The sequence below is a fragment of the Cavia porcellus genome, unplaced genomic scaffold (assembly GCF_034190915.1).
Source record: "Cavia porcellus strain 051 isolate PalLab524CR breed Dunkin Hartley unplaced genomic scaffold, mCavPor4.1 scaffold_22, whole genome shotgun sequence".
Taxonomy (NCBI): domain Eukaryota; kingdom Metazoa; phylum Chordata; class Mammalia; order Rodentia; family Caviidae; genus Cavia; species Cavia porcellus.
In genome coordinates, this window is record NW_026947505.1 from 10,031,996 (window position 1) to 10,048,113 (window position 16,118).

Genomic DNA, 16,118 nt, shown 5'->3' on the forward strand with positions numbered 1-16,118 from the left:
CTATTTATTTTTGGATCCCTGCTGTATCCCCAATGTCATCTGTCACTCTCTCTTTCCCACTTAAGTTTCTTGAAGGCAAGGAACATGTCTAATATACTTGTGTCCTTCGCCTGCAGGTGCTTTCACAAATCAGCGCTGTGTTATGTGAGTATGCAAACGTATAGTGCTCATGTTTGCCCATGAGGATTGCTTACTGTGGAAGGTGAGAGAGAAACATCAACAAATAATTACTGTGCAATTTGATGAGCACCACATGACAAATATTTTTAAAACATGGAAAGAGTGTTGTCTAGGTCAGAGTGATCTCCACTACAGCGTATGTAGGGATACATGGCTCCCCTGAGAAATGATCCACAGAGTAAAGAGCACCTCCACAAGAGCCCCTGGCAACCCCATAGGCAGTTTACCAATTGATCTCCAGAGAGTGCTCACTGGAATCTTCAGATGCAGAGACCAGCATAGGACTTAAATTTTAACTAACAATACCTTGACACAGATGACCTCAGGTGGCTGTGTGGGAGAGATTAAACATTAAACCATATTTTTTAGGGTATTAGTTGAGAATGGAAAGAATTAGTGTCATATATGCTCAGGAATTCTCTGATAAGATAGTAAGGAGATCAAAATCTATGCTTTGTCTAAAAATGTTTGGCTGTATCATTTCAATCAGAAACAGTGTTAAATCCCAGAAATAGTTTACCCTCTACCCAGGTGAGGTGAGGACACTTTGTAGTGGAGAGCTTTTTCTAGAACACCAAGGGTATTCTTCCAGGTCAAGAGGATAATGGCCAGGACCTCCCCACCTCCTTTGGTATTAGAACTCAAATTCAGGACCTTGTGTTTGCCAGACAGACACTGTGCCATTGAGCTATATCTCTAGTCCAGGCCAGGACCTTTAGCATTTCAGCATGAGTTAATGTGGCAGACGTCAGAGAAGGAAGCTTTACACATCTGCATAAAGAGAACCTAGTGATATTATGTGGTTGTCTATGGTGGGGGTTTATAAAGTGTGCTGTAGAACCTAGGGGCTATGAATACACTTCAGAGGATTTGGAGAACCTCCAGAATTTCACTCAAAATTGAATGTACATTCATATATAGTTTTCATTATATTATCAAGGTTGTTGGAACTCATGAACCAATGGTCTGCATATTTTGATTTATATTTGTTATATTTATTCATTATATTATTCCTTTAGAGGGTAGGTAGTAGACAACATTAGATATTGGAGTTGGTATTATCAATTCAGCTTTAACATCCAATATCCTTTATGATATTTAAAAGAGATACATAGATATATTTGCCCACTATATTTTCAACTACATTATTTCTTCCAGCATTTACCAATTTGGAGCATCAACCTTCAGCTTTTGTATTCTGATCTATAGATACATTGATTCTTAATTGAATATAGAAAAAATATATATGAAGGAGGAAGGAAAGCGAGAGAGTGAACACACCCTTCAAGAAAAGAAAAATGTATGAATATTTTAATATCACATTATTGAGATATGAGATTAGTGTGAGTTGCCTTTGGTTTTTACAGTTACAAGAGGTGCTCAAATTAGTGGCTATTAGGTCCCAAATATTTATTAGTATTGCAAATTGCTGCTGTGGTAACCTTGGTCATACAGATTGCTGCACATGCATTTTGAATTCTTCTCTAAGGGTTTTCTGTGACATGTGTGATCCTCTAGGGTCTTGCATCCAAGAGTAACACCATCTGTTGCAAAAACATTATACTATTTTTCTTTTCCTGAAGTGTGTATACATACTTATTAGAAAGATCTTAATTGGAACCACTTAGAAATTTATTAACATCTTTTTACTAAATGTAGCATACTATGCTAATTTTTTTATTTTTCCCACCTACTTTTAATAATGAGTATAAATTTTAGTGTGTGCTTTCTAACATAAAATTCAGAATACAGTACTTTCAAATTTCTAACAAATAGCAAGTATATTTGTTTGCTTGTTATTCTGCAGTGGAAATTAGTATTAGCTTTCAAAATTCATGGATCTTGTAAGGCAACATTAATTATTCATTTCCTGTGTTGTGAATTCTTAGAGCTTCAAGTTATTTTTTCTTGAATGTATACTTTTTAGTTCTATGTGACTTCTTGATGTGGTGGATATTGAATGAGTTTCTCTCAGGAGAAGTTTAGATGAATGCTGCTTTTAGAAGAATACATATGTTAAATCCTTTTGCAACTTCTCCAGAGAAATTTGGATATGCCTTCTTTCTCCCATTCACAGCAAAAGTGCCGGGATCAGCTCTATCCCTTTCTGGGATATGCATTCATCAAAAAATTTAAAATTTTTCTGTCCATGTACAATTTTGGCTGTTCATCACCCTGAGCTGTTTTCCCTATTAGCATGCCACATACGTATTATAACTACAGAAATGTGGCAAAACCAAAATAAGAGGCATCGCTTTAATGTAACTGGATGTCATTATGTTTCTGTTGATTCAAGGTAATTATTCATTGTTTTCTATAATTCATATTTTATAGTCCTTCACTTAATTGATAGATTCTGAAATCTCTGCCATTCTTTGAAATTCTATATTATTTTGAATTTTGACTTTATTTTCTTTTAACCTTTTTCTTTTCTCAAAAACTTTCAATAACATAATTCATAGAAGGGATTAATACCTTTTAAGAAATCTCTTTGTCTCCTTGACTTCACTGATTTAATTTATCCAGCAGAGATCTTCTGTGGTCACTTCCAGACCTTGTTGTCATTGATAACAGCCTATAGGGCGATCTCCTGTCTTTCAGATCGTTTGTCACTGCAACAGTGACATTCTCAGGAGCTCTCACTCCATCTCCCATGGATTTCCTGTGTCTCTGACCATTCATTCTAAGCTCCATGATGGATCTCGAATTACTCACCCCCTGATACCCATGGTGTCTTCATGTCTTTCTGGGCTTTGCTTGTAAACCCTCACACTCACTTGTTCCCATTTGCATGTCCTTTAAGGAGGGCGCTGAGCAGTTCTGGTAAAGTAGTAATGTAATGGCAGTGGTCTGTGGAGCTCTAGCCCTGTAGTCTCCTCCCTCTGCCTTTCTTGGCCATCCTGCCTGTCCCAAGTCAGGTCTCTCTTCACTCCACTCATCTTCACCACTGTCATGAGGAGGTGTGTGTGAGAACTATATCCAGGTGCTGTGCTGAGTTCTAGGGATGCACTATGGAGTCAGAACAAACCCTACCCTTATGTAGACTGCATGAGTCAACAATAGCAACACTATTGATTATTTTTTAGACATTTAAAAAATGGCAATCCTGATGATGATTTTTATTAGACTGTAATCAAGTAGTAAAAAAACAAAAGATGGCTTGAGGCTATATTGGGATGGTAGGGAACACTAGCTGGGCTCTGGATAGTGTTTATTGTCATTGGCTTGAGTTTTGTTATAGTTTATCACTTGTATGTTTCTGGGCTAGTATTTTCCATTTATGCCACTTATTTTAGACCTTTATTTAAATGATAATATACTTTTTCAGTCTACAACTTGCTTGTGCATTTCATCCATGTTGATACATCTAACTTTAGGAATTTCTTTTCACTGCTGTGTATTGTAATATCTCTATTTTTATCTATGGTTGAGTCTGTTTTCTTTTTTTTTTTGTCATTAGAAACAAGTCTCATTTGAGTACAGAACACATGATTAATGTGAGATATACACATGAAATTCAGTTTTAGCCCCTCACTTAAACCTTTTCTGTCTGATAGTTATCACAGATTACTAGCATTTTAGATCACTTTAAAGTTCTATCACATTTGAAATGTTAAGATAATGTCATCATATGTTTTCCTGATCTTCTCTAGGATAGAAGGGTAGAAAATAGTCAAATGGCCAAAGGGAAAGGGATAGGATTCAGACTGCAAGTCTGAATAATGGAAAGCAAATGTTCTTTGGCGACTCTTCCACATTGCATCTCCTAGAAATAACTAGAATAGTGTCAGTAATGTGTAAAAGCCAGCGAAGTCATAGTGAATTGAATGGGATAGTATGCATCTTCCCCTAGCTCCATATTCACCCTCCAGTACGCACTCTTCCATAACAGACTGGAGTTCCTAAGCAGTTTTCCACAGTGAGATGGTGTTGTGGTTTCTCAGTGGAAGGTGCTGTTGGGACATTGCAAGAGGAAGGGGCTTCTCTTACTGGGTCCAGCTGCTCTTGCATTGGCTGGTGGTGTAGGACTGAGGACAACCAGTCTTGCATTGGTGCAGCTACACATAGTTATGGTGCAGTCCCTCGGTGGCCTCACAGCCCTAGCACTGGCCTGACCTGGTGACCGCAGCTCTCCTCTCAAAGAAACCATTTGTGCAGGTCTTCTTTCCCCAGACGTCCTTCAGCGTTGCTTACCTGCACTGGGAGGGTGGCATCCTGTTTGCCCAGGGGTTGTGCACCAGCTTTTCCTCAGACAACACAGAAAACTTCTCTGCCATCCATTGGATGCAGAACCACCTTCTGCAGTGAGGACACAACCCATCCCTGAGGAAGGAGCCCTCATCAAGTTTGTCTTGTTCAGAGGATCCTCCCTGTACTCTTTTATGGTCCTTGGGTCTCCATGATAGCTTACTAACTCTTTGCATTACATTTCCTCTGCTTAAAAGAAAATCACTGAAGTCCATTCTAAAATTTAAAATGTAATGAGAACTTACAGTTACATGGTTATAAATGTCTTTAAAGTAAAAGAAAATCAGATGTTGCACATTAGTTATAACTAAAAATTATTACATTGCTTTCAATCCATAAGAACTTATTTCTTAAGAAATTAATGGATGCATTTACTTTGTTTTATAAGAAATTATTAAGTGGTATATTTCTTAGTTTTATAATACCCCTCCTCCTCTTCTTCTTCTGCTTCCTATTCTCCTTCTCCCCACTTCTTTTCTTTCTTCTTCTGCTTCTTCCATTTCCTCTTTCTCCTTGTCTTTTAAATTTTGTACTGGCTTAAAGGAAAGAAATACACTTTCCATTCCAGTCTCATTCCAGTTTATCTACTTTGGGTTCCAGGAGACTTAAGTAAGGCTACTCTTGGAGATAAGCATCCTCAACTTTACTAAATAATGTCATTATTTTCCAACATGATACTATTAGAATATACTTCCACGTACATTTTTCCACACCATCTTCCACACTTTGTATTCCTTTTTGTGTCACTGATGAAATTATAAAGTTTGAGGAATTTTTAATTTTGTTTGAGATTTGCATTGTCATTTAAATTTCATGGTGATGAGGCTCATAGCTTGGGCTTTGCAGCTTCTCAGACTACTGGGCCTTGAGTTTGTAGAAATACTGTTAATCCAGAGATAGGCATTGTGAAGGTACGCTAGCAGAATGTAACTTAAGACAGTGGTTCATCTTATACCCTTTAAGGGTCTGCATCAGTGACCTACAAAATAATACATTGAAAAAATTAATATGGTAAAAAATATAGTCAGCTTGAGGTAATAACCACAAATGTTATCTGATTTTAAAAAAAATGAAAACTTGCCAAGCCTATCCAGAAGCTCTTGTGGAAAGTCTGGTTTCCCAAGGCAGAAAGCAGCATTTAGAAGCAGGGAACTGCCTTCACAACTATTTTAACTCTTTAGTTCTCTGCTGGGCATCTAGCTACAGTTATGTGGAGATAGCCTTTATGTAGACTCAATGTCAGGCCCAAATCAATACATTTAAATTATTTTAAATAAAAGCCTCTAAGGACAGGGCCATCTCTTTCTGACTCCATCAATACAATTTCACCTGCATATGTCTGTATACTCTAGTACATATCATTTCTTTTACTAGCCACAGATTATTTATAGCTCACATATGGTTATCTGATTCTGTATTGTCTGTCAGCTAAGATCTATCTGATTCTGATTGAGGACAGGGCCCTCTTATTTAGGTTTTAGATTTATTGAGCTCTTGAATGATTTCTTTTGTCATTTAAATTGCTTGTGGAGATAAATTGTCATTATGAGTAAAAAGTTAAGATTGTGAAATACATTTTACCATCTTAGAAAAGTTAATGCACTTGAGAGCAGTTTTGCCTTATGATGATGTAGTGTACTCCCCTCCCCCTGCTCATAATAACATCCTGCTTATTGTGCATGTAAATTTAAATATCTGTATTTAGAAAGTGTAGATACTATTAAGTTAGAGGTTAGGCACTTCAGAGAATATTCACATTTGCAGCATAGTGCACAATCATTCTGCGACAGCGTGCTTAAGAAAGTTGCCCATGGGAAATCAACAGTTGTGAAATAAGTGAGATTTATTTCAAAGGCTACAGCAGTCAGTCAGTACAGGCCATTGGAGCTGCTGGCTGGCCTCAATTCCTTTGTTCTCTTTCCTTATATACCCCTGTATGAGTTCACAAGGTCTAGGAGGTTACCATGGATACCACCTTTCTGTAGCACTGTTATTGCTTTGGAATGTTACAAGACCTTCTTACACATCTAGTTAATCGACACACAGAATGTGGGCACCAGGCAGTTTGGTCACCTTGATATAAACCCGTTTGTTCCCCTTTTTGTAGTTTCTATGGTTAAGGAAGAAGAGGAGGCCTTTTGAAAATTTGGCCAAAGTTTCTTCGTTGTTTAAAGTGTAACTGCTAGCTAAGCATCTAAGCTATAATCTATAGGCCAAAAAAATAAATGAAGTTTTCAAGACTAGGGTTTTGGGAGTTTTAAGGAGAAAAAAGCAAAGAAAAGGAAGAAGATAGTGGAGGTTACTAGCACTCTCACAATTCATCAGTAACTGGGTAAAAACAGAAATTGGGTAAAAACCTTGAAGACATAGGGGTAGGTAAAGAATTCATGAAGAGGTCCAGAAGCAATAACTGGGATCACATCTTATTAAAAAGTTTCTGCATGTCAAAAGAAATCTCCAGCATAGTGAAAAGAAAACCCACAAACTGGGAAAAAAATCTTAGTGAACTCTCCCTCAGACAAAGGGACATCTGTCTAAAACATATAAAGAATTTAAAAAAATCAGACCCCCAAAATTCAAAGACCCAATCCAAAAATGGGCATCTGAGATGAATACACAATTCTCAGATGAAGAAATACAAATGGCAAATAAATACATGAAAAAAATGTTCATCATCATTACTCATTAGAGAAATGCAAATTAAAACCACACTGAGATTCCATCTCACTCCTGAAAGAATAGCTAGGATCAAGAAAACTACCAACAACAAATGCTGGAGAGGCTGTGGGGAAAAAGGAACTCTTATGCACTGTTGGTGGGAGTGTAGACTAGTGCAAACATTGTGGAGGTCAGTCTGGAGATTTCTCAGAAGCCTGGGATTGGAAGTCTCATTTGATCCAGCTATTCCACTTCTAGGCATATTCTCAGAAGAACTGAAAGCATCATACCACCGTGATATATGTGCACCCATGTTTATAGCAGCACAATTTGTAATAGCCAGGTCTTGGAAATAGCATAAATGTCCATCAACTGAGGAATGGATAAAAAAAGTTGTGGGTTTTTTATACAATGGAGTACTACTCAGCTATAAAAAATGTTCACATTGAGGTATTTATAAATAAATGGGCACAGTTTGAGACCATACTCATAAGTGAAATAAATCAAACTCACATGTATAAATACCGAATAGTCTCTCTAGTGTAAGAAATGGTAAGAATACATAAAAGTATGTGGTAAATATGATTCCCCATTATATTGCTTTGAAGTCATAATGTTTTTATTCATGAATTGGAATGGTTTTGTTCTGTGTTGTTTGATTTTATTGTCTATGATGGTATGAACAGTTATTTTGAAGAAAACAAGACAATATAATAGCTAGTTCTGATTTAATATCATCTTGTTTTGAAGTCCCATGAAGCTTTTGTCCTTCTGTCTCCATCGGTTTATTATGTTGTATCTTATTGGATTTTATTATATGTGATAGTATTAACAAAAATTTTTATGGACAAGGAGATAATATAGTAACCATTGTTTGTTTTCTGTTAGTTGGTACTGAATGCCCTGTAATACTTTAATTCTCTTGAATGGTTATATACTATTTTGTTATGTTTGATGCTATTGTGTATGAAGGTATACTCAAATATTTCAAGGAAAAAGACACTATGGTAGCTACTGTTATGTCAGGTTGTCTTGTGGTGAAACACTTGTGTTGCTTAAATTGATCTGATCTGTTTTGTTATATGTCCTCTTTTATCTTAATCTTTTTAAAATAAAACAATTCAACAGTTTATATTTCTGTATTTGCAGTTTACTGAATGCTTTGTACACAGTGGTTAATCTGTAAGTATTTGTTAAATCAACACTGCATTTTGTTCAGTGCTCAAAAGAGATTCATGCTAATATTAATAGTTTATGAGAAGTCTTTTTTTTTTTTTTGGTACTGAGGATTGAACTCACGACCTCATGTTTGCCAGACAGACACTTTTATGCCACTGAGCTAAATCCCCAGCCCGAGAAGTCTTTAAATCATGAACTTTTTGAGCTATTACTCATAGTATCAATGTAGAGCTGTTCCAAGTAGCTGTGACAATGCAGGCAGAGCAGTGAGGGGGATTTGCAGATTAGAATGGAGTCTCTGTTTTGATGTTAGCAGGTTATGCTGGACCGGGACATGGTTGCACCTGTCCCTTTGTGCAGCACACCCCAACATCTCCTTCAGGTTACACTTCTCCTTGCTACTTACATACTGAAAGTGATTATTAATATTATAATGAATTTTATTGACACACCCTCCTCTTCAGATCTGTTTATTGAAGTACATTATTGCCGATAGAAAAGTTCCGTTTTCTTTCTCTGAATAGATAGCTTGCTGGTGGTGAGTTATGGTCTATTTCATCGATCTCTTTAGTAATGAGATGGAGCAGTATGAGGTAAATGTCTGTGTACATGGGCAGGGATTCTAAATCACATTCTGCAAACCATGAGCTAAAAGATGCAGTTAGTCCATCTTAGAAATGACTGTGGTGAAGGTTTCTTGAAGAAGCTTAGGCTTAAAGCATATCACTTAAAAGGCAGATTTAGAAAAATTGAGTCTGTAGTCATTAGAGTGAGAGGTCCACATCACCTTGCTTAGACTATTTCCTCCAAGGGTTATAGAATATAATTCACTGGGTGGTGCATCTGATGAGTATAGTATTAATGGGTGAGGGAAGCAGAGAGAGCATGATGTACTTTTATCTGCATTGGTTTCTCTACAGAGTGGCATTTAAGTTTGTAACTGGTCACAGACTGCAAGTAACTGATGATTCACTGTGTAGCTGTAGGATTGTTGCTGTGGATGTTCAGATGTTTCAGGCGAGGAAGGCTCTGGAAACAAGTGCAAAGGAATTCCTTGTGGAATCCACTCATCTCATTTCATACTTAGAGTCACTGTTCTGCAGTGCTAAATTACCTTTGGCATTCACTGTTGATCCTGGTAATAGAACGGCATTACACACCATTATAGAATCAGCTATCTGAGGAGGGGAAAGGTCTCTTGAAGGTCATGTGTTGTGGCACTGTTTGTTGACGTCTCATATCCTTTCTGCATGTTATTCAGGTCCTTCAGCCAGAATCACTCCCCTCTGAACACTAGTTTCCAGCAAGGACTTCTTTGATAATTTTATAACTGAAGACAAAATATGCTGTGTGCTCTAAAGGGCCTCATGCTATATGGCACTAGGTGATCTGCAAGGTTTGGAGCTCACACCATTTTTCAAATGCATTATTTACCTTTCTGCATAGAAATCTCTCTCTTGCTCACATATAATACATACACTGTACATTACATATGTATATATCACATATATATAGAGAGAGATGTAGATATAAATAGATTGATCAATTGATAAATAATTTATAAATGATTCTTCTGTTCTCTGGATTATATGTAAATTTATTAAATGTTCCATACATAATACTGTCTCTGAATAGAAGAGTGTCCAGATAGTTTTTCATTACTTCCTTATCATTTACCCTTTAATTAATGTTCTTATCTTCATATGGAGACTCCTCCAGGCCTTTCTTTATGACATCAATAAATCTCACTGCCTCCTTCCCATCTGTGCTCGCCACAGTTTTCCTTCATCCCATGATCCATGTCACTCCAGTTTCCTTTGCTATCCCTCAGCATTCTTCTGGTTTCTTCTGTCTGTTGAATCTAAAGTTAACTTGAAAATAAGCACAACCTTCAAGACAAGCATCACGGCACCCTTTAAATTAATCTTATGAAAGTACAACATAATCAAAATGTGGTCTCCTGTAGACACCAGTCATTGGAAATACTTCAGCCAATTTCGCTGTATGTTTTGGGGCTTTAGAAATCATACAGACAGTGATTCAATTTCTTAATTCATATGCTGCTTTTTCTACTTTTATGCATTCTTCTGTCTTGCATGAGTTAGGCAAAAACGTGTAAACTAGCAACTAATCAAACTAATGACACAACTTAATATATAATTGATCTTTAGTTGAGGACATTGGAGATGATACAGTAGAATGAAGTGAAACCTGTTTTGGATAAACTGTATCCTAAGTGCTTGGCGATAGTGGTAGGAGCCTATTGAATGTGCCTTGTAAGTGCAAGTAGAAAATTGTAATCACTTAGTGTATACCAAAGAGAAAAACATTAATTTAATCAAAACCAATGATGTATAAAAAAAGGGATGAAACTATGAATGGAATTTGGGTATATGTAAATACTTGTATACATAAATCCTAAATCTAAAAGGATTCAGTGAATAAGCCACACAGGAAGAGTTGAGGAGGTGGAGAAAAGAGGCAGAGCGAATTGAACTGTAGAGAACATTCTAAAGGAATAAGCACTCTGCAACTCTAACATATCTTGAAAATTTTTATTTCATTCTGATCAATTCTATTTTTATTTCTTGGAATGAGATGATTCATTCTGACCACTTCATTTCTACATGGGGCATAAAATAATAAGAGCAACCAACCTGCTGGGAACTCAAAGCCAGATGGTGTATATGTGTGTCATGCTGAGTTGATGGTTTAGAAATGCCAACTCTGCACAATGACTGGAGCCAAATAATACTTCAAGGTAATCCTGCTTACGATCCACTTGTGCATCTCCACATACATTTTAAAGTTAGCTTAATGAATTTTAAATTGAAGTGGGCATTGATATGTCTACAGGTAATAAAAAAAGCACAAGTAAAATGTCTCCAATGCAGTTTCTTAACTGTCAGCTCAGATCAAACTCTAATCAAAGTGGCAGAAATCTATAGTGGTTTAACAGCATTGGTACACTTCTCCTTAAACATCAAAAGTAGTCCATCCATTCTCCAGGGTTCGATAGAATATTTTGTAATTTTTAGAGATTATCTTTTGGTAATGAATTGAAGACAAACACTTTTTTTCTTTCCAGTGCTGGGGAATGAAGCCAGGGCCTTGTACCTACTCAGCAAGCATTCTTAACACTGAGCCACAATCTCAGCCTGATAACATGAGTTAAAGAAACAACAACACATCTCTCGAAGTCCTTTTCTCTTCATATTAAGACACTGGATAATTCTGTGGCTCCTTTCTCTGGCCTCCAGGTTTTCATTAAGGGAAGTCTTCTGTAGCAGTTCCTGTGACATAGAGGCCACACTGTATTCTGAAGCAGGGGAAAGCTAGCAGAGATGATGTGTTAGCTTTCCGTGGTTGTGACATAGTACCCAAGCCAAACAACCTAAAAGAGGGAAGATTTCTTTGGACTGTGACCTGAGTCCAAAGAACATGCACCAATGATGTGCCTTCCCCAGCTATTCCCCATCTTCTAATGTTTCCACCACTCTCAGTCATGTCACCAACTGGGGCTCAAGTCTTTTAACCATAAACTTTTAGGGACATTTCAGAGCAATCCATAACAGAGGCCTCAGACAATAACAGAGCAACCATGAGTTAACTGTGAGGGGACCCAGTGTGTCAGATGACACAATGGATAAAAAGATGATATAATAAGACTTCATTTGTACCTGTGATTAACCATACAAAATTGGCAAAATTTGTTTAGACTATTACATATGTATTTGTACAAATCTTTTATTTTTCTTTTCTCCTACAATGAGATTCTGCTTCTCCTTTTTGTTTTTCATTTTAAAATTCCCTCATGTCTTCGTTACAGTCTTATCACTGGAGACAAAATACCCGACACAAAAACACTTAAAGGAGTGGAAGTTTATTTTGGCACAGTTGAGATTTACTTTGGCTCACAGGGAGTTGGCAGAGTAACGGTGGTGTAAAAGGTGTTCAACCTCGTGGCAGCGGGAATGCAGAGAGCGAAGGGAGATGCTGCGGAGGAAGGAGATATTCTCTTCCGGGTCACGTCCCCGGTGGCCCGCCTCTTCCGGCCAGGCCCCACCTCTGACAGCGCGCTCAGCAGAGAACTGTGTGAGTACAGCCTCCCCGCGACCACCTCCTCCAAAAGGGTCACCTCTGAACACATGATGCTTTGGGGAAACATTCTAGATCTAAACCATAATACATATTTCTAATCCATTCCTTTTAAATGTTCTTAAAAATATCTGCTGCACCAATATTATTTATATTAGTTATCTGAGAAAATGTTGGGTAATTTGTCTTCATAGTAACAGTTTCTTCTGTTTTGCAAGTCTGATATAGAGATATGAACCTAATTAAGATTATTATGCCTTCTCGATGAATTGGCCTTTTTATACGTATGAAATGTTCTTGTTTTGTTGGTATTACAGGTTTAATATCCTTACCCAAATTGTTTGAGACCAGGAGCATTTGAGATTTTTCAGATTTTTGAATATTCTTCTATAGATAATGAGCCCAAGTCTAAACACAAAATTCACTTACGTTTTATGTACATTTTATATATGTGGTGTGCAGGCAATTTTATGCAATATATTTAATAACTGGTACTCAAAACATGCTTTACATGTTGTAGCTGAAGGGGTTGAGAGGATCTTTGCTCTCAGGAGTGGTGAAGAAGCTGAGTGTCGTACACCTGTGTTTTGACTTTGACTTGTCATAAAGTCAATTGTGTAATTTTCTAAAGTGTGACATCATATTACTGCTCAAAATGTTTTGTATATTTGAGCATTTCAGATTTGAAATTTTCAGATTGGTGATGCTCAGCCTATAATATTAACAGCCACAAGAGTATTCATTTAAGTACCTAAAAAAGTTCTAAATAATTAGAATGAAGTTCTGGTTGTTTTTTGGTGGGAGGCAACTCTGGTAGGATTCTAATGAATTTGTCCTGTTAACAAACATAAAACTTTAATCACTTAGTGCATTTCACTAAGTGTCTTCTATTTTAAAACACAATTAAAGTTCTTGTGTCTTTTTCCCAATCTCATTTTCTTCTCTGGAGGCACCTGAACTCAGTGCTGTTTATCTTCATGTATTATTTTTTTTTTACATTCTAATTCATAAACCGTCATCTGTATATTTATCTTCTGATTTTAAAATTTATTTCAGCAGGGTCAAAATGCCATTCTTTTGTTTCTGTTTTAATTTGTTTTCATTGTGAAAGTGAAAAATTGGTATGATTAGAATTCCATTATGTGACTAAAGCTTATCTCATTCATCCGGTCTGCTATCAAGAAATATACGATTGCTTCAACATTTTTGAAGCAGTGAATGCTGATATTACCTTTCAGTAGATGTGGCCAGTGCACTGCATTAGGGCTTCTGGAGGATTTCCCTTCGTCCTTTAGCTACTAGGCAAAGAGAGTGTAGTAGCATGTGTAATGCACCAGATTGCATTGGTGGTTCTCCAGAGTGCTTGTCCAGATTTCTGTTCCCACCATAAATAAGCTTTCTGTTTGTTCCACGTCTTCACAGAACTTGGTATGGGCAAAATTTAATTGTAAATCATTATAATTGATTAGAAAGGCCATCTCATTGTGGTCTTATTTTTAATTTCCCTGATTATTGGGCATACAGTAATCCAGATTGCCATGGAGATTATTATTCCTCAGTGGTCACTGTAATGTCTCACACTCTATTAGGGTTGACAGAGAGATTTAAGCATGTGAAGACTTGATATGATGTAGAAAATTTTCTAAAAGTGAAATTACTTTCTAAGTCACTTAAATTATTTGTAGTCCTGCAAAAGTGGTGCTTGTTAGCATTTCTGTGTTTTCAGTAGTGACATTGTTAGTTTCTCTTACTCTGGTTTTTCTGGTTGTAGAAATAATGACAAGAAACTATAAGTCATTGAATTAAAGACAAGCTAATTTCGAAAGAAAAGCGGAACATTAAATTGAGTTAAGTTTGACTATTAAGAGCAGGATTTGGGGAGCTTCAAAAAAACTAAAATAATACCAGGGTTATTCCAGGGGTGGGACTAGATAGTTATTTAGGACTTTTTGTCCCTTTATTCTGTACCTGAGGGAGGAACCATTCACAAAACTTTTCCAGACTCTGTCCACACCAACATGGAATTTTTTTCAGAAAGAATGTTTTATAAAGGGACAATGAGTGAATTGAATCTTTCACAACCAGTTATCAGTCAATTATACCCAGAAGAAGAAGCCAGACCCCCTCCCCCAGTCTGCCCTTGATAAATAGGTAAGACTTTGACCTCAGGGAAGCTACTTTTTTCTACAATTTGGATTATTGTTTGCCTGGCTATATTAACAGTATACTGCCTGTCTCTCTACTCATAGCTCTGAATCACTGATGACTTTATCTCTGCTTTAGAAATTTTGTAAATGATTGGTTTGTAGTGTTTCAGGGTTTTATTCCTGTGGCGATTCAAGTAAAACATGAATGATGTGATTCCTTTTGTAATTGATTTGGGAAGGTACAACTGGTAGCTCTTTGGGAAACTGCCTGAATATCTATGTTTATATTACTTTGGAGAGAGTCTACTTCATAAATCTGAAAAATCTGAGGAAGAGATGATTTAGTTCAACTTTGAAAACTGTTCTGTGTTGGAGTCTGGATTATTGTGTTCGGTTGATGTCTTTATGATTCAAGGAGCAGCTGTCTATCACTTCCTTGAGTGGAAAAATGTGTAAGATGAAGAGATTAAAGAGGTTTCTTTCTTCATATTTAGACTGAATTCTCTCCTTTATTATTCAGACTATGCTCCTCCTTTGTTTTCACTCCTTACCTGCTTGCATGCTCGTGCTAGTTAGTATAGCAGGACCACAGATGTGATGCTTTAAAATGATGCCTGCATCAGTTTGCTAATTGATACTGCTTTCTTTTGGGATTCTTTTAGGTGTAGCTATGCACACATGTTTTGTGCGTGTCCTGAGGGGAATGAGGAATGGATGTAAGCAGTGCTTTTCAGATGAATTTAAACACCTGTCAGAAGTTGTAAATATTTTATTGTTTCCTTCTTTGACAACTGGCTCTTCAAAGGGACTTCTGATCTTATCTCGCCATGTATCCTATTGCCGATATGCAGATTGTGTCTCTGTGTCACATCTTGGGTCTCCTTAGCATTACTGACCAATTCCGGCGGGTGTCTCCCTACAGGTCATTCAGGCTGTCTTTTTCGGCATCTGTGTGCTGACTGACCTTTCCAGTCTTCTGACCAGAGGAAGCGGAAACCAAGAACAAGAGAGGCAGCTCAAGAAGCTCATCTCGCTCCGGGACTGGATGTTAGCCGTGCTGGCCTTTCCTGTTGGGGTTGTGAGTATGATACACAGTGTACTGAGCTGCAGAAGAAGCATGGGTCTTACTACCTACTTGTAAGAGAAAGGGACTTACTACAAGAGATTTTTTTGCTTTTAGTGGTGCTGGTGATTGAACACAGGCCCTTGCACATGCTGAGTATACATTCAGTCCTGAGCTATACCTGCAGCCTTGTGATTCCTGCATTAGTTCACTAGGGCTGCCCCTAATACAGTGTGGCCTCCCACCTGAGAGACTGGAAGTCTGAGGTCAGAGTGATGGCAGGATTGGTTTGTTTTATGGCTGCTCTCTCTGGCTTCTGGACAGCCACACCCTCAGTGTCTTTTTACATAGGGAAATATCTCACATTTTTTGCTCCCTGTCCTGCGGTGTGTTCTTTTTTGGTAAACAGATCAATCATACTGGATCGGGGCTTCCTAGTAGTCTTGATTAACTTAAATCACATTGTTAGGCCCAGTCTCCTAATATTGTCACATTCTGAGGCTCTGGGATTAGGAATTTAACCCAAGAATGTCACTGGGAATGTA

At 37.3% G+C, this 16,118-nt stretch overlaps 1 protein-coding gene across 6 annotated transcripts in view; it reads left to right on the forward strand.

The window, feature by feature from the left end:
• Aig1 (androgen induced 1) overlaps positions 1-16,118 on the forward strand; it is a 218,847-nt gene that overhangs the window by 29,312 nt on the left and 173,417 nt on the right. For 4 of the 6 annotated variants that reach the window (XM_063233404.1, XM_063233406.1, XM_063233402.1 and 1 more), the window contains exon 2: positions 15,433-15,588. The exons of the other annotated variants lie outside the window; for them this stretch is intronic. In XM_063233404.1, the coding sequence (XP_063089474.1) occupies positions 15,433-15,588 (156 nt within the window). The remainder of the gene's footprint in view (positions 1-15,432; positions 15,589-16,118) is intronic. 6 annotated transcript variants of the gene reach the window in all.